The 26,089-nt window shown below is 52.2% G+C and overlaps 1 protein-coding gene across 11 annotated transcripts in view; it reads right to left on the reverse strand.

The window, feature by feature from the left end:
* The window catches only part of nfixb (nuclear factor I/Xb), a 111,950-nt gene that overhangs the window by 61,930 nt on the left and 23,931 nt on the right, over positions 1–26,089 (reverse strand). For 6 of the 11 annotated variants that reach the window (XM_084676854.1, XM_084676856.1, XM_084676848.1 and 3 more), the window contains one exon: positions 14,845–15,376. In XM_084676854.1, coding sequence (XP_084532980.1) covers positions 14,845–15,376 — 532 coding nt within the window. The other 5 variants (XM_084676849.1, XM_084676853.1, XM_084676845.1 and 2 more) reach the window with 3 other exon arrangements.

A 26,089-nucleotide genomic window follows, 5' to 3' on the forward strand; every position in this document is an offset into this window, starting at 1 on the left:
GGGGAGCCGAGCCGGTGTGGCTTACGCTCTCAAAACAAACAGCCTCCCAGTCCAGCAGGGGAAGGGAAACGGAGGAGGGTTTCGCGGTAAAGATTGGAGCGAGGCAGGCAAGGAGGGGCTGAGAAGGGTAGAAATGTCCCTGAAGGAAGGAGGGCAAGAGAGGAGGGGAGGTAGAGAGTGTGAGGGGAGGGAGGGAGGGAGGGAGGGAGGGAGGGAGGGAGGGAGGGAGGGAGGGAGGGAGGGAGGGAGGGAGGGAGGGAGGGAGGGAGGGAGGGAGGGAGGGAGGGAGGGAGGGAGGGAGGGAGGGCTGCTGTGAGAGAGAGTGTGAAAGTTGTCATAAATTGACAATAATAGCATGCTCAAGTGTCGCCCACTGACCACTTCAGTGCTGCTTTAATGACAGGGCTTGCTTGTCTGAATCAGCCAGGGAGTGTGTGTGTGTGTGTGTGTGCGTGGGATTGAGTGCGCCTGGGTGTGCGACACACGTGTGCCCTGCTGTCAAAGCTGAAAAATGACCCCATGTACAGCATGATTCTTTTTAACAGTGATCTGCAGAGAGTGCACGCAAACACAGAGACACAGACACACTTCCTGTGAGTGACACCGGGACAGAACCCCTGCACGCACGCACACACACAGCACAACCCATCATCCCTATCTACTGTACATACCCTAACAGTGGTGTATATTTATGCTGAAGACACCCGTGTTACCTTATCATCTATGGGCTTGCACAAAATGACCCGCCCACCCCCCTCCCCCCACGCCACCCACCCAGACTGTCCTTGGTCCAGCTAGCATGCTAAGTGCGCCCAGGGAGGGGGGTGCGGGGGGGTACTCTCTAGGGCCAGGGACAGGACCGTGAACAGATGTCCTCTCGCCATCGTGTCGCAGGCGGCGCCGACGTGTCCGGCACAGCTGGCCGGCCGTGGATCGGGCTGCCCTCGGCTCGGCGCGGGGCGCGGGGGAGGGCTGGGGGGGGGGGGGGTCAGGGGAGGACAGGAAGGGGAGGGCTCTTGGGACGGCGGTCAAGCTGCGTTAACGTGGAGAGAGAACGGGGATGATAAACTGGGATTGGAAAACAAACATTCACAGATTTGGAAAAAAAGGATGTTTTCAAACAATGTGAGAGAGAGAGTCTGGGAGAGATCAGGGGTTAGGAGAGAGAGATCAGGGGCTAGGAGAGAGAGATCAGGGGCTAGGAGAGAGAGATCAGGGGTCTAGGAGAGAGAGATCAGGGGCTAGGAGAGAGAGATCAGGGGCTAGGAGAGAGAGATCAGGGGTCTAGGAGAGAGAGATCAGGGGCTAGGAGAGAGAGATCAGTGGCTAGGAGAGAGATTAGGGGCTAGGAGAGAGATCAGGGGCTAGGAGAGAGAGATCAGTGGCTAGGAGAGAGATCAGTGGCTAGGAGAGAGAGATCAGGGGCTAGGAGAGAGATCAGGGGCTAGGAGAGAGAGATCAGGGGCTAGGAGAGAGAGATCAGGGGCTGAGAGAGAGATCAGTGGCTAGGAGAGAGAGATCAGGGGCTAGGAGAGAGATCAGTGGCTAGGAGAGAGATCAGTGGCTAGGAGAGAGAGATCAGGGGCTAGGAGAGAGATCAGTGGCTAGGAGAGAGAGATCAGAGGCTAGGAGAGAGAGATCAGGGGCTAGGAGAGAGAGATCAGGGGCTAGGAGAGAGAGATCAGTGGCTAGGAGACAGATCAGGGGCTAGGAGAGAGATCAGAGGCTAAAGAGACTAGGGTTAGGGTTAGACCAGCTCGAGGTCAGGTTCAACTACACAGAGACAGAGAGAATGAGGAGTGTCAGGGACGTGACAAGTAAATGAGCGAGAGACATAAAGAGAGAGAGAGAGAGAGAGAGAGAAGAGAGAGAGAGAGAGAGAGAGAGAGAGAGAGAGAGAGAGAGAGAGAGAGAGAGAGAGAGAGAGAGAGAGAGAGAATGAACGAGAGGGAGAAAAGGAGCTTCATTTGGTTGCAGTTTTTCCCCTGATTCAGAATGAGAAAGGAATGTGTGTCATTTGGGACTGTTTATATTGCGTTAGGATATAAAGCCCCGAAAAATTCAGTTACGTTGGGTTTCGAGTAATATCAAACATTCTGACAGGGAGACTTTGTTTATTTCAGTGAAGCTTGCCTTGACATTCCACAACCCTCCAACACTAAAACGTCTCCAGTGGCTCTGACCAGACACACTCAATCAGTGTGACTGAAACCAGCTCCGGTCCGTAGAGCTCGCTGATTGGCTATCTGGCTGAGCCCCCTACAACCAATTCGACGGCTGGACTGTGACGCAGGTTTCATGGCTCGGATAGAACTGGGCCATCACCTGGGGCCTTTGGCTCGTCGAGTTAACCCTGTCACCTATCCGATTCTCGGGTCGAGGGGTCTTTTGTTTTGACAGAAAAAGGCACCGATTTTAGCCCCTGTGATTGGCTGACTGACTGATTACTTAACGCCTGGGGGGTGGAAGAGTTTGGTTGCCTGGAAACGTTTGGAGCCTGAAATGGGTTCTGAGGCGTTCTAGAAGTGGGACCGATTATCCAGAACCTTGTTAAGGCTAGCTCCGCAGCCGGGGAAGGGAGGGATAAAATCAACTTTGGGATGAAGGGAGCATAAACGACAATGAAAGAGCGGGCGGAGAAAGAAAGATGGCAGCCGCCAGGCCTTTTCTGGGCCAAAACCACAGATACAAATCTAACCACAGAATGAAGGCCAGATTTCTCTTTAATTTACTCTTTCTTCCCTGCCTGCTTCTTTATGGTGGGCAGAGAGACAGAGAGAGGGAGGGAGGGAGGGAGGGAGGGAGGGAGGGAGGGAGGGAGGGAGGGAGGGAGGGAGGGAGGGAGGGAGGGAGGGAGGGAGGGAGGGAGGGAGGGAGGGAGGGAGGGAGGGAGGGAGGGAGGGAGGGAGGGAGGGAGGGAGGGAGGGAGAAAGAGACACAGAGAGAGAGAGAGCAAAAGAGAGAGAGCAAAAGAGAGAGCAAAAGAGAGACAGCGAGAGAGAGAGAGAGAGAGAGAGAGAGAGAGAGAGAGAGAGAGAGAGAGAGAGAGAGAGAGAGAGAGAGAGAGGGAGAGAGCAAAGCCCTGATTTTCACACCCCCATACTCCTCCTCTCCTCCATTCAAATGCTCTCCTAAATGGTTTGCCCTCTGTTTTTAATGGTTGTCTCCAGATCATCAGCTCTTAAAATAAACACCGAAGCTAGGATTACCCTGCCTATCTATCTGCACTGCTGCATACACCAACCAGCACACTCTCGGCTCTTCCGTGTGTGTGTGTGATTGTGTGTGTGTACGTACGCAAGTGTCTATCTATCTGCACAACTGCGTACATCAGACCGCATGCAAACTGGTCTTGTATTTCAAGTGTGTGTTAGTGTGAGAGAGTGAGTCCGTGTGTGTGTGCGTGTGTGTGTGTGTGGCTGGATCCGAGCCGTACTCATATAAACCCGAGGCAGTAGAATGGAAAGTGTAGTGGGTTTGGTATCTGGGTGGTCTGAGAATGGAACAGTCCGGCAGTCGCAGGTTAGCTCCACCGCACCGCTAATAACTGACTTAATCACGACAAAGCACACAAGCAGGAGGCCATCTGCGAAAATATCGGCGGTATCCGATACCGGAAAACATCCCCCCACTCGCGTTAGCTGCTTTGAATCCACGGGCCGAAACGGGAGCAGGGCGGGATGCGACCGAGCGGAGACGCGCTCGTCCATATGCCAGGTCTCACAGTCTTGTGTGACTGCAACAGATTGCACCCAGTCAAGGACCAGTGAGGGGGACCTCGTGGAGGCCTGCCGTGCCCACTCTCTGCACCCGGCACGCCCCCGCCCTCAGAGCAGGGGCACCCAGTCTAAGCAGTCAGGCGAGGCCCTGGTCCCCGGGCCTGCCCCGGGACAACGAGGCCCCGTCTGTTCTCCTCCGAGGCGACGTCGGCTCCCTGTGCGGCCGTGTGTTTGTGTGCGTTAGCGCTCCCGTAATGTGTGTATGCAAAGTGTGTGTGTGTGTGTGTGTGAGCACACAGGCACCAGGTGTGTTCAGGGGTTCAGGTGCTGGCCCCGGGAGGTGGGGGGGGTCTAGAGAGGAGAGGAGCGCACATATGCCGGGCCGAGGTGCTCGTTTGTTGTCGCTTGCTCTCCCACTCGAGCGCACATGCGTGCACACACACACACACACACACACACAGATTCACTCGTAGGAGTTGAAGCCATTGGGGATCCCTCCGTTGCCTTTGATGAGACGAAGCAGATTGCGGTCGAGGGACGAGGCTTCGTGTTTGCGAACGATAACAATATTTTCAAAGGGCGGGTTCTCTCTTCAAGTCGAGAGCCGTTCGGGCCTCCGGAGACCGGAGAGTTCCCCCGAGGCGTGCTCGGATGAGAACACGAGTCCCGTCAGGACGACGCTATCTCCGACAGGATCAAACCCAGCTCCGCCCCGGACACGACCGAGCGGCGGACACACGAGAGCACATTGACATCAAGGGAGCGTCCGCTCCAAAATGGAAAACGTGTGTCTTTTTGTCCATAGTAAGGGCTCCACGTCCCAGGGCATGTGTCGAGCGGACTCACATGCTGGATGCGATCTGGGCCTGCTGGAATTATTTCGAAAGGTAAAGACAACGAATGACTGTCCCTGACCTCCGTAAAGGAAGCCTTCGTGGCATTGCGATTCGAGGTCTGGAAAGGGTTTCCGCTTTGGACGCTTTTCGAAAATGTCACTGTGACGCTGCCACGAGCCCCGAAACCGGAAAGCGAGACGCGCGCTTCTCCTCCAGAACTTGAGTTTGTGTCGCGGAGCAGATTGTGTGTGTGTGTGTGTGTGCTCCCGGGGTAGGCTGTCGTGTGCGATGTGTGGCAGGAACGCGGAGGGCCATATTCTGACACGGCATGTTTGGGTTAGTGATCCTCTACAGGGGAACAGCGATCTGAGATCTGAGCGGATTCCTCTGGCAGAGATCTCGTCTGCGGTTGCCCACCGTGCCCGTGGCCAGAGTGCCCGAGCACCAGCCCAGCAACCGCTATCGCCCCGCCAACCAGGGCTGCCCTGGAAGCCCCCTTGGATGCTGCCCAGGCAAGGCATGCTGGGAATAAAGTGAAGGGGGAAGGGGGTGGGGGCGGGGTTCATTCCATGTCAACCCTATTCAGGGGGTGTCTGGTAGGATACAACACAGGGACAGATTTTGGTCGTCGGTTTTATAGTCGACCGATTTAGTTTTTTCTCACCACACGCAGTGGTGAAAAGCAGAAATGGGAAGTGTAATTCGGCGACCAAAAGTAAATGTGGGCACGCGTCCGCACAAACAATGTAACTAGCAGCGGCGTATATCTGGTGTGGCAACATTCCTTCATCTTCTCCATACTCCCTAATTGGCTATGAGACGGTGTTGTTTTTCTTGTTTTGATGAAATGTATTCGCGAGAGCTGCCAATAGGAATTCAAATGAGTCTGAAACTCCGGGAGAGAAGCGCGAGGGTTGACAGTTGAGGCTCTAATGAGAACGTTAGTCTCCGTAATGATGCCTGCAGAACCGGATCCGCCTTCTCAGACGGAGGAAAGCGAGCAGACGGAGGCGCGGAGAGCGGGCGTCAGGTGATGGGGGGCGATTCTGCTCGAGTGGGGAGGGAGGGAGGGAGGGAGGGAGGGAGGGAGGGAGGGAGGGAGGGAGGGAGGGAGGGAGGGAGGGAGGGAGGGAGGGAGGGAGGGAGGGAGGGAAAAGGGAGGGAAAAGGGAGGGAAAAGGGAGGGAAAAGGGAAAAGGCAAAAAGACTGGGCAGGGCCCAACTTTTGATTTGAGACAATAATTGCTTTTCCGTGGACAGTTCAAAGTAAAACAATTGCTCCTTTTATTTCCACTGGCTTCAGGTGTTCGTGCTCCCTCTTTCTTTCCCTCCTTTGCGTTCTCAAACGCTCTCTCTCCTTCTCTCTTTCTCCCTTTCGCTTCCTCCCTCTCATTTTAATTGAATGCAAAGTTGCTTTGCTGACCTAAGAAAGAGCTCTGAATTGCCAAATCATTAAATACGTTGAAATTCAAACAAATTATAGAAGTCAACAAATAAAAAAGAAATACAATTTCAGACAGTAAAGCAGTCAAAAGTACAAAGTACTCAATCTCTCTCCCCCATCCTTCCCTCCCTCCCTCCCTCCCTCCCTCCCTCCCTCCCTCCCTCCCTCCCTCCCTCCCTCCCTCCCTCCCTCCCTCCCTCCCTCCCTCCCTGCCTGCCTCCCTCCCTCCCTCCCTCCTTCCTTCCTTCCTTCCTTCCTTCCTTCCTTCCTTCCTTCCTTCCTTCCTTCCTTCCTTCCTTCCTTCCTTCCTTCCCTCCCTCCCTCCCTCCCTCCCTCCCTCCCTCCCTCCCCGTCCCTCCCTCCCTCCTTCCCTCCTTCCTTCCTTCCCTCCCTCCCTCCCTCCCTCCCTCCCTCCCTCCCTCCCTCCCTCCCTCCCTCCCTCCCTCCCTCCCTCCTCCCCTCCCCTCCCCTCCCCTCCCTCCCTCCCTCCCTCCCTCCCTCCCTCCTCCCAGCGTGCAGCTGCTCGGTGGCAGCAGCAGGTTTATTTATTTATCTGATTCTCATTAATTAGAGCGTTTGCGCTGACAAACAGGCGCGCGGGCGCATTAGCACCTAGTTTACACCAGCCTCCCCTGGCAGTGCCCTTCAGACTGGCAGGCAGAGGGGCGGGAGACCAGCGCTGCCGTGGGCCTTCGCGCGCGTGTGTGTCTCTTGAAGCACACACGCTTGGTCTCCGACGCGCCGCCCTCACTGGGGCTGGGTCCGTCAAAGTGAGGTGTCAAACAGTGTGAAACTGTTCCGTCCCGTTTGTATTTTTTGTTGTCCCCGGCGCACCGACGCGAGCCCAGCATCCCGACAGATCTGCGACGCAGGCCGAGGGAAAGCGTCGCGACCGACAGCCCTACGACGTGAGACGACGGCACGTTGCACCAACGCCAGACCGGTGCGGTCCGGCGGCCTGGGTGCGAGCGTGGAGGTGAGTCAGGCAGACAGACCCCCCCACCCTAGATGGACACATCGACAGAGATTTCTCAGCCCTGAAGGGACCCCCTCGAGTCCTCGTGGTTTGGTCCCGTCCTGCATCTACAGACGACCAAACAAGCCTCTCCCCGCCCTCCTCTCCCCGCCCTCCTCTCCCCGCCCTCCTCTTCCCGCCCTCCACTCCCCGCCCTCCTCTCCCCGCCCTCCTCTTCCCGCCCTCCTCTCCCCGCCCTCCTCTCCCCGACCTATTCTCCCCGCCCTCCTCCACCTGCCAAACTCCACCGTCAGGAATGCTGCACAGGGCCCATGGGCCACAGTCGCCTGGTTCGGACCAAATCCACCACCGACTCCCTCCTTGGGGGAGCTGGTACCCCCACTGCCTGCCCCCCCCCCCCCCCCCCGTAACCCCCATCCCCCCTTTTCCATATTCACCCTTTTCTGTTATTTCGGAGAACAAAAGGCTGCTCTCGATGCCGTGGGTGGATATGTGAAAAGGAAGAAAGGAGCCTTGCTCCTGGTCCGGCCGCTGAATGGGGCCCTTTCACACATAGAGAGCCCCTGTTTACTCTGGCTCAATAATGGGCCTCATTTTCTGATCATTATTGAGTCATTCCATCTCCCCCCCACTCCCCCCTCCCCCTAACCCCCCCACCCCCACCCCACACCCACCGTTTAACGCTCCATCCCTGTCCTTTCCTCCGCGACGTGTTCCGTGTTCTATGCTGTGTGTTCCGTGTTCTATGTCGTGTGTTCCGTGTTCTTTGTTCGGTGCAGGGTTGGAGCCTCTGTAAGGGGTCCCAGGGCCTGAAGTGGTGTTAACCCCCCCTCCCCCCTCCCCTCCCCCCACATCCTGAGTGGAGTCACTGCCAAACAGATTTGCTTTAGTCTGTCTTCACTGAATTCCTCACAAGTTCAACCCCATCCCTCCCTTGTTAAGATATTTTTTTTTTAGGTCGACAAAAAACACAAAGATTGATAAGATGATTGATTGCATTTCTCATTGCCCTGTGTTGATATAAAATAAAAGAACCAAAACGCACATGACTCAATGTCCTCCTTGTAATTAACAAGCACCATTTTGTTATTTTGTGCGGAGTCATTCTCCTCTCCTCATTGGCCAGGGGCTCAGCCTAATCCTCCATTTTGTTTTGGACGGTATCCCCTGCAGCACCATCAGACTGGCTCCGATAGGACCCACAGAACACGGCCATAGGAGAACATGTCTGACACAAACGGCATCGACGGATCCGACGCGGACCGGATTTCCAAACGCAGTATCATCCCGATTCGACACAAGATCACATTTTAAATTGTACTTCTTTTTTTTCGCACCTCCTCCTTTCTGCCAGGGCTGATTTAAAAAAGAACGTGGATGAGGCGAAGGGAGACGAGGGTGTCGGGGAGGGGGGGGGGGGGGCGTGGGGGTGTTAATCGAAAGTGGGTATATGGGGGGAACAAATAAAAGAAGGTTAGAAAACGAAGAGAAAGGCAGGATCAGAAGGAGAGAGGTTGGCAGGGAGTGTGTGTGTCGGTTTGAAAAGCTGGCACCTTCCTCTCGGAGCTGCAGCTTGGAGTGCCAAGCGCTGCCAGCCAGCCAGCCAGCCAGCCAGGCAGCCTAGCTGGAATCCTGTCCTCCCTCCCTCCTTCTCCCTCTTTGTTTTCACCACGCCAGTCTACATCACCTCCATTATCTCCCCTCTTATTTTTCACTTTCCAACAGACTGAATGACACGTTGTGCATATCGCATAGGATTCCTACGATCCTTCTCCCAAATAATAGTCCATGACATATAATAATAACAAAGAGCCACAGGAGAACAGTGAAACAATGCAGATAGTATCGAGCGTAATTACACCGAGTTTGGGGAGGGAGTGGATGCTTGTGCCGGTGTTAGTTGGAGAGGGGGAGTGCTCTGGTCAGGGCCCCACATCCCTCCTTCCCAGGGGGCTGTGCGGAGGGTCCTGACCGGAGAGACGCTCTACTGGGCCGGATACCAGAGGAGAGCCCAGCAGAACCTGGAGGTCTGGACCTGCCCACCCGCTCCCCCCTCCTCCCCTTCCTCCTCCTCTCGATCCCTGGACCCGCGGCCAGGGGATCATGCAGCGGGGCCAGGCCCAGCCATGGTTTTGTGGTGAGACGGAATACGCGAGACGACAGGAGAAATGAGAAATCGGAGCGCTCCAAGATCGTTCTGTTTTGGCACTCGAGACTTTAGGAAAGATACATTTTATCTTTTTTTTTTTTTACATGCCTGTTTATTATTTTTTCACTGATTAGTTTCAAGACATGAACAGAAAAAATATCTTTAATTTTTTTTTTTTCTATTGTAAAAAACGAATGTGTAGAAAGATGATGCTGTCCAGAGGACTAGATTAAACCAGCCGACTGAATTATCGGTAGGCAATTAAAATCAATGCAGTGAAATTAGTCATTAAATCCGGCCTTCTCAACAACAATTTCTATAGCAAAGGACGCTATGGATAGAAAAATCCTTCACAATGGCCTAGAATGTAATCAATCACTCGATATTAAGAGAATCGGCATAGTACAGTGACAGTGTGTCGAGGGTGAGTTATCCTCATATGCAGAAATACGTAGTCGGGCTGAGAAGAGAGGGGGGAGGGGGGAGGGGGGAGGGGGGAGGGGGGGGGAGGTCAAGGGGCACACCAAAGGCCTGTAATCCTCCACGTTGAACGGTACAGCTCCTTTCATCAGTTCCTTGGAACTCCTATCGCTGTGGAACGAGCTGTTTACCAGGGATTCCTCAAACTCATTCTCTTGGTGTCTCTTTCTCTCACACACACACACACACACACACACACACACACAGTCATAGAAGGGGGAGCGTTCTGACAGCGGGCCAAGTCCTAGCTGGGTGAGGGTCCGTGTGGCCCACCACTAAGACGACCCCCCCCCCCACCACCACCACCACCCCCCCCCCCACCCCGGCCCAGCTCAAACGTCATTGGCCGAATGTGTTTTAAACGATAACAGCTCTCTCGCTCCTGAGCGCTGTGGGTCTGCGGCCGCCGCCGGAGAGCGTGGTGGCAGAGCGGCGGAGCGCGGCTGTTTCTCCCAAGCAGATGAACGCCGGCCCCAGTGGCACCGGGGCGCTCACTGTTTTCTCGGTTGGCCCGGGTAACCGAGCCGTGCCAGAACCTTCCGAGGAACACGGTTCTGTTCTCCGTCCAGGACTCGGCGGTTTGGGCCGTCTCGTCGGCCAAGGAAAAGACGGGCTCTCTTTTCCTGTAAATCTTGCGGGTTTTCTCTCTCTCTCTCTCTCTCTCTCTCTCTCTCTCTCTCTCTTTCTCTCTTTTGGTTTGGTCGGCCTGACTCTTTCCCTTTGTTAATGTATTTCTGAGGGATAAACAGACAAACAGTTTTGGGTGACCGAGAGGATGAACTGCTGGAGGGGTGAACTCCACTGTGTGGTCCCTTCGCTCTCTCTATCCCCCCCCACATCTCTGTCTCCCTCTGTGCCGACGTTATGTTCTCATTCACGAAGGCCACGATTGCCTTTTCTCCCATTCGGGGGAACAACGCTGTGGCATTTCAATCTGTGCATCCATGCCGAGGAAAAAAAAAGAATGATCTCATTGAATGATGAAACGATGACTTTTCGGTGTCTCAGAACGTTGAGCGTCCAAATGGAATCGGTTTGGAAGATTAGCGTTGAGTCTCCTCGACCGTGCCTGCCTGCCTGCCTGCCTGCCTGCCTGCCTCCCTGCCTGTCTGCCTGTCTGTCTGCCTGTCTGTCTGTCTGTCTGTCTGTCTGTCTGCCTGTCTGTCTGCTTGTCTGTCTGTCTGCCTGTCTGTCTGCCAGTGTTTGGCGCCAGTCTCTTTGTTATCCACAGCCCTGGTGGAAGGAGGAGACCTCTGGCTTGGTCGGCCGCTGCCTGGAGCTGGGCTTCCCCCATGCTGGATCGCATCTCCCCTGTTGGCCCTGGCCTTCTCCAGAACCGAGGACACGTTAAGTGTCGCCTGTCATTTCTCTCTCCTACCCCCCCCCTCCCAAACTCTCCCCCTCTCCCTCGCTCCCCCTCTCCCAGAAAACATCTTGGTGTCGTAACGGTGCGGTAACGAGAGCCTTATGAGTGGAAGTTGCTCCAAACATGACTAATGCTGGAAAACACAGCGGACTCGTCAGACGGACAAGTATGGAACACGTAGGGCTGCACGCCACCCGGGGCGCCCCCCCCCCCCCCCCCTCAGCCCCGCGAGTCCCGCCTCGCGGCAGGACGGACGGGTGGGCTCGCAGTTTTGGTTCTGCTCCGTTGCCTCAACGGCGAGGACGTCGCCCCGCTCCTCTACGTCCTCGTCCGTTTAGCCTATCGGGAGAGGCGCCGCATTCCTGCCGGCCAATGGCACCAGGCCTCGGCCTTTGGTCTGGGAACCATACTGTTTTGGGGTCTAGAACGTTCCTGCTTTGGGTCTAAAACAATAAGTCTTTGGTTTAGAATGATCCCGTTTCAGGTCTAGAACTATGTTGTCTTAAGTCTAGATTAAATCTACACTGTCTTATGTCAAGACCTGTACTGATTTAAAACTAGAACTATATTGCCTTAGGTCTAGAACGATTCTGTCTTTGGTCTAGAGCTCCACTGCCTTAGGTCTGAAACTAGACTGTCACAGAAGAGAGGAGACAGCCTGTGTGGTAGAGAAATCCTGGTCTGTGGCCGCTGCAACATCAACTAGGATAGACAGCTACAGGACAAAACATGACTGGACTTGTTGGGCCGTGCAACTGATAGCTTCCTACAGACACGCACACCCCGGGTCAGACTGCTAAGAATAAAAACTGAAAAGTTGCCACGGCAAAAGGTTAAAACTGAGCTCTTGGCCCTCGCTCTTTGGAGCGTCGGCCTTTTTTTGTTGTTGAATTACTAGTAACGCTATTCTTTTCTATTCCTTCCTATTTGATCACATCCTATCCTATCCGATTGTGTTCTTCCCGTAAATTAAACTGTACCAGAAACAGAGAATCTAACGTTGGCGCCTCGCTCTGCCAACAGCCCTGTGTCGTCGTGGTAGCGATGAAGAGGTCTCTCTCTCAACACTGAGGGACTTGTGTCACTGCCAAGCCGCGCAGCGCGCAGCGCGCAACCCGCTCTGTGAAACGCCTCCTGCTTTTTGCAGACTTTGAGAATAAACAGAGAAGCAGGGAAAAGCGATTTCAACAAATGGTAACAATAACCCGAGTTTTACGATGGAATATAACCCCTTTCTAAAACACATATGGAACCCAGCGCTGTATACCGAGGCACGCGGCCAACGGACAGAGTATTAGAGTGTGTTTTCTTTCACTGAAAGGCAACACCACGATTTTAAGAAAATGAATTACTGTGAGATACATTCGGGCGTAATCAAGTGCATGTTCCCTCTTACACACACACACACACACACACACACACACACACTGTCGCTCTCACTCGCTCTCTCTCATTCGGACACATTTAGCACACACGCAGGCATATGCACACGTATACACACACCCCAAAAGGTGAAGTGACAGGAAGACGGGTGAATTCTTTATTACCACTGGCATGTCTTGAGCTCCAGGGCTGGGGGCCTGGGGGCCTGGGGGCCTGGGGGCCTGGGAGGGGGGTTGGGGGACGGGGTGGGGGAGGGGGGCTGTGGGGTGGTGGGTGGTGGCGTCACCGGGAGTTAATCTAAAGCCGGGTTAGCGGCGACGGCGCATTGTGAGACAGGAAGAAGAGCCCGCGGAGGGCAGAGAGCTGACGCTGGGCGACACGCTGGGCTGAAAGGAACGCGGCATGGGGTACTCTGTCACCGGGGCCAGCGGCTCCGCTCTGCCAGGCAACAGCATTAGGGCTGGCTGTAACTGAACGCCTGTCTGCTGTAAGACAATACAGCACTCTGGCCCTATGCTGGATCCGGGGAGAACTGGAGTGTACGTGAGCGTGGCGTGGTGGGGACCAGAGTTTTTTTTTTTTTTTTACCGCTTGTGAACTCGGTCAAATGTTCGCCTGGGCTTAATTTGTCCACGCTGTTCCATAACACCAGTGAGGCACCGCTGAGGCAAATCAAACTGACCTTAAAGAACCACAAATATTTCATCTGTGTTTCTTTGCCTGTGTCTAGCATGCCCCGCAGACAGGACTGGTCCCCACCACACATAACTAACTGTACTGTGCCAGGGCCTTCCAGAATCAGAATCACACATAACTAACTGTACTGTGCCAGGGCCTTCCAGAATCAGAATCACACATAACTAACTGTACTGTGCCAGGGCCTTCCAGAATCAGAATCACACATGATTGGGAACAGAAGAGAATACAGGAAACAGGAGAAACTCTCCCGGCGAGAAGACTGAACTGACGTCAAATAAAATACAGTAAATGAAGTTCTGAGAGTAGCGCCAACATTGCAAATGAAATATAGGGTCTGTAATTATTTCTCCTTGATTTATTATACAACAGTATAATTATCCTTTTAAATTAAAATTGATATTTCTCAAGCTAAGCTCAATTACACATCTCTTCAGAGAATGATTGATGCATATTAGGAATACAAATATAGTATTGTGTAAATGGAATTTATTCCCGCCAATTATTATTATCTGTGTTATTTTTCTTATAATTCTAAGTGGAAGAATTAGCATGGAGGCTCTTAGTACTGTATTTCCATTAATAATATTTAGTTTTTATTTCTAATAAAATAACATGACATTTCTGTTGAAACTGCACCAAATGAATTAATTAAATCGCCCAAAAAATCAACTTAATTATAGTTAATAGGCCTTTCTACATTTTCACTGTGGTGTTTGGATACAGTTAATAATAAGATAAGACTGTGAGGCTAAATTACAGAGGAAACACCTGCGCTGAATTATGAGAAAAAAGTCATGAAAAAAACTGACATTAACTGCCAAGTTGATTATCACCACTACAGTGTGTGGTTTGTACAGTCTGTGCCTGTGTGTGTGTGTGAGTGTGTATGTGTGTGTCACTGAGCAGTTAGTGACAGTTAGAATCGTCTCAGGAATTCTCTAAGAATTCACATTTGACTGGAAGCATGTGTGTGTGATATGGAGAGCGTGTGCATGCACGTGTCCGTGTGGGAACACGGAGGCTCTGGAGCCTCTGGAGCCACGGGAGGCTCGGGGCTGGTGAGGGAGGAGGCTGAGTAGAGGAAGCTCTCCCTGCCTCCCTGTAACACAACCTGGGACAGGGCCAGCTGTCACCAGGCTCCCTATTCCTGCACCACCACCACACACACACACACACACACACAAGCTGCATGTACACCCTCGGTGTTCAAACAGCATATATACGCAACACAACCTATGACACACACTCAGACGTATTCTTAAGACCAACGGCACACGCACAAACGGCCAAACAAACACAAACAGGTGCAGGTGCGTTTGTTTACAGTCAACACACGAATAAAACATGCACATTTAGATGGAGTCAAATTTGCCCCTCAAGCACCTGAGCAAATGTAGTAGTCCAAACGTGAATCTCGACAAACACGTCTAAAGCCTGACTATACAGCAAATGTACACAATCACACACACACGCGACAACAATGAAAATAAATAATATCTCGTCTCCTCTCTCCGATATGTTGTGGTGGTGAACAGCATCTCGCTGTTTGTGGAGAGCCAGTGTCACAGCTCGTGCTGAACAGAGAGGTTTCTGGAAGGAACTCACACCCTGAACCGGTGTGTGTATCGGGGGGGGGGGGGGGGGGGTGGTTGGTGAGAAGGTGTGTGTGTGTGTGTAGAGCGTGTGTAAAGCAGGGAGTTCGCCGCTTCACAAATGTAGTGTGTGTGTGTGACAGAAAAATATATCAAGCTATCAGGGCGGGGCAGGGGGCGAGGGGGGGCGGGGTCACTGACCTGGCGAATGGACGAAGTAGGCCAGGTAGAGGTCCAGCTCCTTGACGGACACGCCGATGTGATGCGGCTGGACGCACAGGCCGTGGTTGGAGCACTGGGGCGACTTGACCAGCCGCTCGCCGTCCGTGCTCTCCAGGGGGCTGCCCTTGAACAGGATGACCATCACCAGGTCCAGCCGCCACACCTTGTCGGCCTGGCGCAGGCAGTCGATGCGGCGGATCTTGCCCTTCTGGTCGGGGTTGGAGAGCACGCAGCACGGCGGCTTCTTCCCCGTGATGGTGAGCACAAAGTCCTCGCGGAACTCGGGCCGGATGTCCTTGCGGAGCTTGGCGAGGAGGCGCGACGCCCACTTCTGCTTGATCTCGGGCTTCTCGCCCAGGAGCTCGTCCTTGACGGCGCGCTCCTCGTCCTTGGTCATCCGCTTCTCGTGCTTCTTGAAGTACTTGCGCTTGCGAGCCTGCAGGTTGAACCACGTGTAGGAAAAGGCGCGGACGTGGGGCAGCAGGGCCTCGATGAAGGGATGGAATTCATCCTGGGGGAGAGAGGGGAGAGAGGGGGACGCCGTGGTCAGTGTCGTGCCGTCTGGCGCTAGCGTGGCCAAACAGCTGCAGATACAGTGGGCGCAAGAGGAGAGCTGGGCGCAAATACGAAAATACGCTTCCCAGCCAAATCAATTCAGTGCAAGACTAATAATGAATTTGCGTTAGAGAGCGGAAAACAAATTGATCATATTAACAATGCTATAATAATTATGAAGTTGTTAATACACATGTACATTTTTCTTTAGAATTAAAACATTTCAAATATAACTATTAAAAACAATTATACATTATTACCTACAAGGGAATTAATGTAATTGTTCCAAAAATATTATCTTTACCATCTGTTACTCAAGTATATATTAACCTACTTAAATAATTTCAACAAATATATAAAGTGAATTATACACGTATAATAGGACACTCAAACCAAAAATTTTTTTTATAAACATTTACAATAATAACTTCAACCCAAAACGCCATACATGATTTCCGCAGTTAAAGTTATTTAGCTACACCATAATACCTTCACTACATATCGCTCGGCAACAATGCCTAGATCTCGCCACAGTGTTCCGGTGCCAGAGTTGCCACACACCGGTCGGTCTCCGCCAATCTTTGCTGCCACAAGACCACTGTTAAAATGTGCTGCTAGGAAGTCTGCCATGACAGCCTCTGTCTCTCCTACCACGCGAGAGAGAAGCTCCAACCAGACTCACATTTCAACGAGAAACTGAAAGAGGAAAGAAATCGCCACAGAGAAACCACACAGCTACAGAATAGCAGACGGTCTGGTAGTTACCATTTTGCACTCTCATCATAAATTTGGCACAGCGTTCAGAATGAAAAAAAAAAAAAATGAAAAACTCCACCGCACCAATTTTTTTCTCACCCCCCCTGCGTTCCCCAATGTACAGCAAGTGCTGGTTCGCTTAGGGGTAGAAAAATTAGAAGAGGAAAAAAAAATTGGGAAGTGGGGGGGGGGGGGGGGGTGCTGTACAAAGACAATTAGCTGAAGATGTTAAAATGTCCAGTGGCTCACAATGAGCAGTGGAACAAAGTTGAAAACAAAACAAGGTTCCCCCCTTGTTGACGGGGTAGACAGAAAGAGTGACACCGCCGTCAGCTTAATGGTTAAATCTACCACGGAAAGACATAACAATAAATTCAAAAAAGGACTGAAGAAAAGCAATGCGCAAAATAGAATAACAAGAGTCAAAAATAGAAAACGGTTGACAGGATTTCTGTCCTGGAAAAAAATTCAAAACACTTTCAGTATAATAACTGGAATAAACGCATTCAAAATAAACACTTCTTCTTTTACGCTTTCCCCCCCCAAAAAAAAAAAGCAGAGAGAGAAATAACCCTAAAAAAAGGTCCTTGGCAAAGGGTAATTGGTATTGGTGTTTACTCAGATCTGTGGGCCCCGCGCAAGACTCAGAGAGACACACAAGCGGGGGGGCCTGGGAGAGCAGAGCACAGAAGAGGACGAAAAAAAAGGAGAGAACCGAATCACTGTTGGACGAACGCGTACGACCGCTGGCAAGGCTGAGTGCTGCTTCTTTTTTCCCCTTTTCTCTCCAACTCTCTCTCTCTCTCTCTCTTTCTCTCTCTCCGTTTCTCGCTCGCCGTCTCTCGTCCTCGCCGCGTTCTTTCCCTAACCATTGCTTGAGCCTTTGCCAACACAAGTAGGGCCCACCTATTTGGCAACGAGATGCCTGTAGCCCAGCCAATGCGTTAGCTTCAAGAGCTGAAAGGGAGGGAAAAGAGAAAGGGCGGGCGGGGGGGGAGGGTGAGTCAATGGCAAAGAGAGAGAGAGTGAGAGGGAGCGGATAAGGGAGGGGAGGAGAGCACAGCCCCGTATGAAGGTGCACGATTTGCCAAATCGACAAGTTCCTATCTGACACCGAGGCAAAGTTCAGGCGACACGGATCCCTCCCCCGCTCCGAACCGGGCTCCCCTCAGCCCGGCTCCATCCTTAGTATGGCCGCCATTGCCTCGTCTCGCTAACCCCCGCCTCCTCCCCGCCTCTCTCTCTCTGTCTCTCTCTGTCTCTCTCTGTCTCTCTCTCTCTCTCGCGCGCTCTCTCTTCCTGCTTGCGTAATGCCACCTTGGCACAGGATGGCATGAGTAGAAAGCACACAGCTCCAAAAATCTCACCAGACCCCCACCGTACACACACAGACACGCGCGCGCGCGCACACATAGACACAGACTCACACCACCCTCTCCCCACTGGTGGCAGCTGCTCTCGGATTTACCCCGGGAACAAAGGGGGGGAACCAGCCGTCGCCCCCCCCCTCCCCTCTCCCCCCAGCCCCCGGGAAAAGACGCACCAGCGTGTCTCTCCCGATGTGAACACACACAGCCAGACAGCGGGCATCCTGTTAAAAGGCATATTTGTCGAGGAACGCTCGAAAACAAATAGGGCACGGTTGTGGAATAGCAAACCCAATGGGCGACGCGGCACCGAGTTAGCGGCAGCCGCGGCCGGCAGTGCGAGCCCCCCTCAGCCTCAGCCACATGCCGCATCAGCACCGTAGGCTGCGCGGAAATCACCGCGAGGTTTCTCTCCCTCAGAGTCACGCGCCGCGCTTCCGCCCCGGCCCCTCGTTCGCCGGTGCACCTGCCTCACGGCCAGACACTCTACTGCAAGCAAACAGGCGTCGAGTTTGGATTGAGATCAAGCGTGAACAAGTCACTTCATTGCATCGACACACAAACACGTCCTCTTGGTCTGGTAACACCTTATTACGGGAGAGACGCGCGACCAAGGTCCGAACTCTGCCCGCCTTCAATTTACCACCAACGCACACAAAACACACGCGCATGAACTGTGTATTTGCTTACTGCAGATATCATCTCATCTCTCATTACAGCGCTGTCGTATCAGACAGGTTCTCTTCCACGGTCGTAATGTCTGCTTAATCTCAGAGCCATAAAGACAACATGGCCCCCATCAGCATGGTGAAGCCCTGGCATCCTCCCATCACCTGTCACCAGGCAGAATAGACCCAATCTACAGCTCCGGGTCCATTGTCTCCACTTCCTGTGTCAGCCATTGTTGCAGGAACTTTATGAACACACAAGAGGAGGGACAGTGAAAAGAGCTGGAGGCGAGGTGAGAGGGAAACCTCGTTTGAAATGTGCGTTTGTGTGCGTACAGTGTACGATCCATGTGTAGAAACACTGGATACCAAAGGGAGGATGCGGGATCAGTCACATGATCACCTCTATGTTAACACTAATGTGGTATGATATAACTAAACAGATATTACCTTACATGTCTTGGCAAGCCTGCCAAATATTGCTCTCGGTTTTCTATTTAAAAGTTACTTAGTATTAATTAAACCATCTACCAAAAACATCCTTGTTTTGTGTTAATAACTTGGAGTACAGGCTACAGTTATCATCTCTGTGTGTGTGAAATATTTCATAATATTATGGCAAATGTTGGCAAGTTTTTTGTTAACAACTTTTTGTGGACCAACATACAATGGATTTCCTAAATTACATTTAACAACCAGCAGAACCTGAAATGTTGCTTCAGACGTTTTTTAAGAGTCACCAGTGCCAAAGCAAAACTACAGTCCGCACCGCTGCACGAGACAGCACTATGGCTGTTCGATAGATTTAGCTGTCTGAAGTTTTAATACTGTGTTTAATTGCCTTGGCTAATACTACTCATTAGTGATCCATAAAAGCCACCCTTTACGTGACTTACAAACTGCATGTTTTAGCTCTAGCGGCGGCTGTGCCCTCTATTTCTTAGAACAGTGCTTCTGTAATGGTGACTACTTGTGTTTCAAAACACGTTATTTCTGTGTTCACCGTGTGCCCAGGCCTGGATTGTGGACCAATAGTGTGGGCCGACACCGACACTGGCGCTCTGTTAACTCAAGCGCGAGCAGGCCCAGACCTTGAAGTGAGGCTACAAAAAGCCGTTCCTTCTTCTGACGAAACACCACATTCCCAATTTATGTGTTGCATTAAATAATATTTTTTTCATCAATTATTAATTACGTGTGGGTAATTTCATAAGAAGGTCCTGTTTTCCAAATATCAAACCCCAAAAGTGCTGATAGGTTATCGTCTGCCCTTTCGCTTACGCCACGTCAGGTTGCTAATCTATATAACCTCTATAGCTTCATGGATAAGACTACTACAACACACAAACTATGCATATATAAACTACTCCAGTTTATGTCAATGTCCTATATACTGTATGAAGGTATAGCTTCAGACAAAATAATTAACAATACAATCACTGTTTTGTCCTCATCGTGCACTTACAATGCCCTTGGAAGGAAGGGTTGGCATTCCAGCAAGCGAACCATTTGTGCGCCACTATTGGTAAATGCAGCTTCATTTGGGCTAATGATAACAGATGATATACACAAACAATCCGTAAATAAATGTTGCTTAAAATCCAACTTGGCAGGCTTTATTTCCTCAAATTAAAAAAAACGAACATTTTTCATAATATGCAGTCTATTATCCGCAAATGTAGATAATCGAGAGAAAATAATGACGAACTCGCATGGTAAATCTCTTGAATAGCAAATGATGAACAACACTGCAAAGTTATCGACAGATATTTTAACGTGAATATAGAGGAACTAAATGGCTACCAGGCAAAGAACGCAGTTAACCAGCAGCCATACAAATTAAAGAAAAAACTGCAGACAAATACGCAAATAATTTGGTATCTTTAAAACAACCATTTTTCAGTTTGCAGTCATTTTAAAATATTTTATTAGCCTATATAAATATATGTATTTCTTATAAGGTGAACAAACGGACAAATTTACCCAAGCAGGCTACTGAAATACTACAATTAAGCAGGCCTATGTTCTGCTTTTTTTTGGCAACTTTATATTTTTACGTTTACATTCACATGTAAACTAAACGTTTATGCAATTAACTTTTATGCCTTTGTGCATCGTTATTGCGCAGTCTGTTGCCAGTTCTCATGAAAGCATTCTCATCTAAACATCCCAGTATGACAATAAAGGAAACAAAACCCATAATGTGTATCATATCGACATTGTAAAAAAAACGGCTCATTTTAACAGCTTAAAACTATAATGCAATTCTTTTGTGGGTCCTTTATTTCTCGATTCTCAGAGCATGTAAATGAGACATCGAGTTTCGCCTGCCAAGTTCACATTAACTCTTTGAGTGGCGAGTTTCCACTGAGAATTAAAGGGCCTAACCTACATATAACAAGAAAAGCAGGAACATTTGGGAGCCTTCAGTTGGATAAATTAGTACAAATTAAATATACATAGGCCTATAGGATTATATAAATTGAAATATAATGAACTATCTAATGAACTACATTTACACATTTGGTTGTCAGAATCAATAAAAAATATTTAACTCTCGTTAAATTGTGAAACGATGAATCTTATGCCTACAATTTCTAAACCTTGACAACCGACATTAAAACAACAACTTATCAATTCGCTTCCAAATAACCTTTTATCAGAAACATAATTTGTATTCATATTCGATCATTTAATAGTGAATGATGTGATTTGCTTTCTGAAACGTCATTCTTAATATTCGTTGGACTGCTATCTATCCCTGTTTACGTCTGAGGAAGATATGCTTTTCTGGCCAATCTGTAGCGATCATGTTTGACTTTAATTACCACACAGCTCTGTAGAAAAGTAAATCAAGAATGTATTACGGAAATAACATACATTTAAATGCATGCAAAATCGAGTGAAATGTTATAATAAAAAATGTAACACGACAGCAAAATTATATTTAGTGAAAGATCTAACTATATACAATTTATCAAAGATTTAGCTTGAGCTCTGGCTGTCCAAAACATTGTCAAATAAATTGAGAATCAGGTTTATTTTCGTTTATTAGCTTAACCCCAACTGTCTCTTCACCTTAAACAACTCTTCTGATTCACTTTCAAAGAACAAATCTTTTCAAACGGAATCCATCAGTCTAGGAATACAGTCCCAGTGTCTGACCTCACGTGCATCTAATTCAACCAATTATCCAACAGCCTGGGAGCCAATCGGTGGCCTGTTTCTGAAATATGTGCTGTACACAGGCTCTGTGTCTTTTAGTGTCTCTGGCCCAGCTGAGCTACATTGTGGCTAGCCCTGTGCAGGCCCGACAAGACAATCAGGCCAGACCAGGCCAGACCAGGCCAGACCAGGCCAGACCAGACCAGACCAGACCAGACCAGACCAGACCAGGCCAGACCAGGCCAGGCCAGACCAGACCAGACCAGGCCAGACCAGACCAGGCCAGACCAGACCAGGCCAGGCCAGACCAGGCCAGACCAGGCCAGGCCAGACCAGACCAGACCAGACCAGGCCAGACCAGGCCAGACCAGGCCAGGCCAGACCAGGCCAGGCCAGGCCAGGCCAGGCCAGGCCAGGCCAGACCAGACCAGACCATACAGTCTCCCACAGTGCCTCAAACATGGCCTCAGAAAACACACAAACCCATCTCCCTGACTACCTTCCCCTACAACAGACTGGCAGGTAAAATACTGAACTTTAGGTCTGTTGGCTGCATTGTCATCATAGATTGTACAGCCAATGCTGGAGTAAACTATAGGCATGTGTGTGTGTGTGTGTCCTTCCTGGTACACTGCTATAGGCCACACCCACAGCGCCAGTCCATTAGCCTCCATTGTAATCAGCATCATCATTTCTGTTCATCATTAGATGTTGACAAATAAAAGGAGAGCGAAAATTCAGTTTCTGAGGGGAAGGACGTCCAACCCGGCCCGACACTCTTTCTGTGGCGACCAAGCGATGCGTGGCAATCTTTGAAGCGTTGCGCACGCGTTGGGTTGTAATTATCTCAGTTTACAAACCAGCGCGTTACTATGTGTGAAAAATCTGCAAGCAATTTGTGGTGACTCTGTGCTAACGGGCTGGGTGAGCCTGGGGGAGTCATCCGAGGAGGAGGCACGCATGGCACATTCCTGCCCCACAAAGGGGCTCCGCTGGCGGGGGCTGCAGCGCCGGGCTAGCTGGGGTTCTGGGGCCTCCGTGGGTGTTACCACAGGCTACCGCCGTCCGTGCATACTGACACCTCTCTATGTCTCCATCTCGCTCTCGCTCTCCTTTTGACCTCTCTCTCTCTCTCTCTCTCTCTCTCTCTCTCTCTCTCTCTCTCTCTCTCTCTCTCTCTCTCTCTCTCTCTCTCTCTCTCGCTCCTCCATCACTGTCACCCACATACAGTGGCAGCACCAGTGCAGTGTGAGTCTCCAGAAGACCCACTCCACTGCCCCGAGGGTTGAGCGGCCGCCATGAATTGACGGATCAAGCTCTGGACCGCTGACCCAATAACACTGAAGTCTCCGTCGCGGTGCTGCGACGTGACAGGTCGAGGAGGGACGCGTCCCGGATTGTAAATCTTTTCTATTTTCACCGTTAGCAGACACCCCAACGGGTCGACAACGCCACTGACATCAGATAGACCCCCCCCCCCCCCACCACCACCCCCACCCCACCGCCCACCAGCCCCCCCCCCCCCCCCACTCCCACCGGCAGTCCAAACTGTTCTGTTTATGCGTTACAGCACACAAATATCAGATATCGTTCCACCTCCAGCGGGCAGACAAGCTAAGACGTGTGCGTGCTCCACAGGACGACAAAGGAGAATAGGCCCCAATACTCCTGACGTGCACGCGATCCCAACGTGAAGCAACCGCAAGTGTTGACATAGATGGCCGTGCTGATAGGGTGGTGACGTCATTGTGGTGTTGTGCTTCCCCCAGGCTCGGCCTCCCCCCCTCCTCCCCCCTCCTCCCCCCTCCCCCCTCCCCCCCCTCCTCCTGGCGGGGCTCTTATCCGAGTGCAGAGGTCACGGATGACCCAGAGAGGGATTCGCTGTGGGATCAAGGGCCACATTGCACCTCTTCGCTCTGTCACATCACATGTGACACTGCAACCTGCACCTCGTATGGGCGCCATATTGCCACACACACACAGACACACACACAGACACGCACACACACAGACACACGCACACAGACACACACGCACACACCGATACCAAGACTATGATGCTGCTGTCTATAAAGAATGTGTTGTTGAACAGAACAACCACCGCCCTGATCTCCGCACTGCAGCCAGCGGCGTACCATGCTGCAACAGGCCGCCCCTCCACACCTAAAACTCCTCCGTGCGTGTGCGTGCGTGTGTGTGGTGTGCGTGTTTAACACTCCTTTATGTGTGTGTAACACCTCTCTTGTATGTGTGTGTACCTCTCTTCTATCCGTGTCGATTTGTTTGGGTCACCACAAGGACAAGTGTGGTTGAGAAAGTGCCCGGTGGACATCGTGTCATCGCCGAGCCCTCGGTGGCTTTATCAGCGTCACACCGGCCTCGCCGCGGCGACAAGCCGGGGCACGCGGCCGGGACATCTGCGATTCCCCCAGGGGGATCGCGGAATTCATTCCCGAGCTCGGTCGATCTCACCAGTGAGGCCCCTGTCTCTCGGGCGTGGGTAGGTGGGTGGGTGGGTGGGGGGGGTGGAGGAGGAGGACTGTCAACGCTGCCTGAGCAGGGCAAAGCGCAGAAACGTCTCCCCGGGTTCGTGTGTGAACTTGCCGCTCTGGGGCTTTCCTCCACCTCCAGGTCTGGGAGGGCGAGAGACAGCCGAGTGATCCCAGGGCGCGCCGTGCGATTTCGGGGAACCCTCGCCCTCCAGGGGACGGCGAGTGACGCGGCCCGGAGGAGGGGGGGGAAGGCGACCGCGATCGCCCAACACGGGCAGGATGCTCCGTGTGCTTTCTGGAGGCGGAGCAATAACTCCTTGGGTGACGAGCTAACAGTTCAGACACACACTGCAGGGGAGAGAGCTGGAGAGACAGACCCAGGGCCAGGAACAACAAGGCTCTGTTAAATAATCGTCCCTTTCACTCCCTGCCTGTCACGATGACATCATCTGGAGTGGTCGGCCCGGTGCCGTAGTGTGGCTGAGGAGTGTGTGTGTGTGTGTGTGTGTGTGGATGTAGAGGAAGAATCACACTCAGGACAAACAGCGAGACAGACCGACAGACTGGAGGCTAACAGCTACCGGTGCATGTTAGAGAGCTAGCGAGTTTAGCAGTGTTCCTCAGCCTTGTGGTCCCTCCACACCCACAGGTCGAGACGTCGGAGAGGACAATCACAGAACACAGAAGAACCATCCGGAAACGCAGAGAGAGGGGCAGAGAGAGAGGGGCAGGGAGAGAGGGGCAGAGAGAGAGGGGCAGAGAGAGAGATAGGCAAAGAGAGACGGGCAGTGAGAGAGAGGGGCAGAGAGAGAGAGGGGCAAAGAGAGAGGGGCAGAGAGAGGGGGGCAAAGAGAGAGGGGCAGGGAGAGAGGGGCAGAGAGAGAGAGGGGCAGAGAGAGAGAGAGGCAGAGAGAGAGAGGGGCAGAGGGAGAGAGGGGCAGAGAGAGAGGGGCAGAGAGAGAGGGGGGCAAAGAGAGAGGGGCAGGGAGAGAGGGGCAGAGAGAGATCGAGGCAGAGCGAGAGGGGCAGGGAGACAGGGGCAGAGAGTGAGAGAGAGGCAGAGAGAGAGGGGCAGTGAGAGAGAGGGGCAGAGAGATAGAGAGGCAGAGACAGAGAGAGAGGCAGAGAGAGAAAGAGGCAGAGAGTGAGAGAGAGGCAGAGAGAGACGGGGAAAGAGAGAGAGGGGCAGAGAGAGAGGGGGGCAGAGAGATAGAGAGGCAGAGAGAGAGAGGGGCAGAGAGAGAGGGGGGCAAAGAGAGAGGGGCAGGGAGAGAGGGGCAGAGAGAGATCGAGGCAGAGCGAGAGGGGCAGGGAGACAGGGGCAGAGAGTGAGAGAGAGGCAGAGAGAGAGGGGCAGTGAGAGAGAGGGGCAGAGAGATAGAGAGGCAGAGACAGAGAGAGAGGCAGAGAGAGAAAGAGGCAGAGAGTGAGAGAGAGGCAGAGAGAGACGGGGAAAGAGAGAGAGGGGCAGAGAGAGAGGGGGGCAGAGAGATAGAGAGGCAGAGACAGAGAGAGAGGCAGAGAGAGAGAGAGAGGGGCAGAGAGAGAGAGGCAGAGAGAGAGAGGCAGAGAGAGAGAGGGGGGCAGCACAGTCCTCCAGCCGAGCGTTCGCCGCCTCGCAATCAGAGAGCTAAAGGGGCCAATCTAACGCCCAATCAGACTGGAGACCTCCCCTTCTCCTCTGCCAACAGACAGGGCCTCTCCTCTCTCCCAACAAGGGATGCACTATTGACAAAATGCACCACCCCCCCCTCCCCCACTCCCACACCCCCCCCCCCTCCCTTCACGCTCCCTCTCTTTCTCTTTCTGTCTCTCGAATTGCCCCTCCCCCCGCTCCCTCTCCTCCCGCTCTCTCTTCAGTTCACCCCCTCTGCCCAGTCTGTGAGGCGCGATGCCAACCTCTCCCAGTGCTGGGCACACTGCCCTGCCCTTTTATGCAAATGCTCTGCTGCCACCCCAAACTCTCACCCTCGCATGTCTGTCTGCTCGCATGCATGCATGTGGATGTGTCTCGGTGTGTGTCGGTGTGTGTCAGTGTGTGTGTCGGTGTGTGTCAGTGTGTGTGTCGGCTTTGTGTCGGTGTCTGTGTCGGTGTGTGTCAGTGTGTGTCGGTGTGTGTCTGTGTCTGTGTGTGTCGGTGTGTGTCAGTGTCTGTGTGTGTCGGTGTGTGTCAGTGTGTGTGTCGGTGTGTGTCAGTGTGTGTGTCGGCTTTGTGTCGGTG

The sequence above is a fragment of the Hypomesus nipponensis genome, chromosome 17 (assembly GCF_054491055.1).
Source record: "Hypomesus nipponensis isolate SF chromosome 17, ASM5449105v1, whole genome shotgun sequence".
Classification (NCBI taxonomy): Eukaryota; Metazoa; Chordata; class Actinopteri; order Osmeriformes; family Osmeridae; genus Hypomesus; species Hypomesus nipponensis.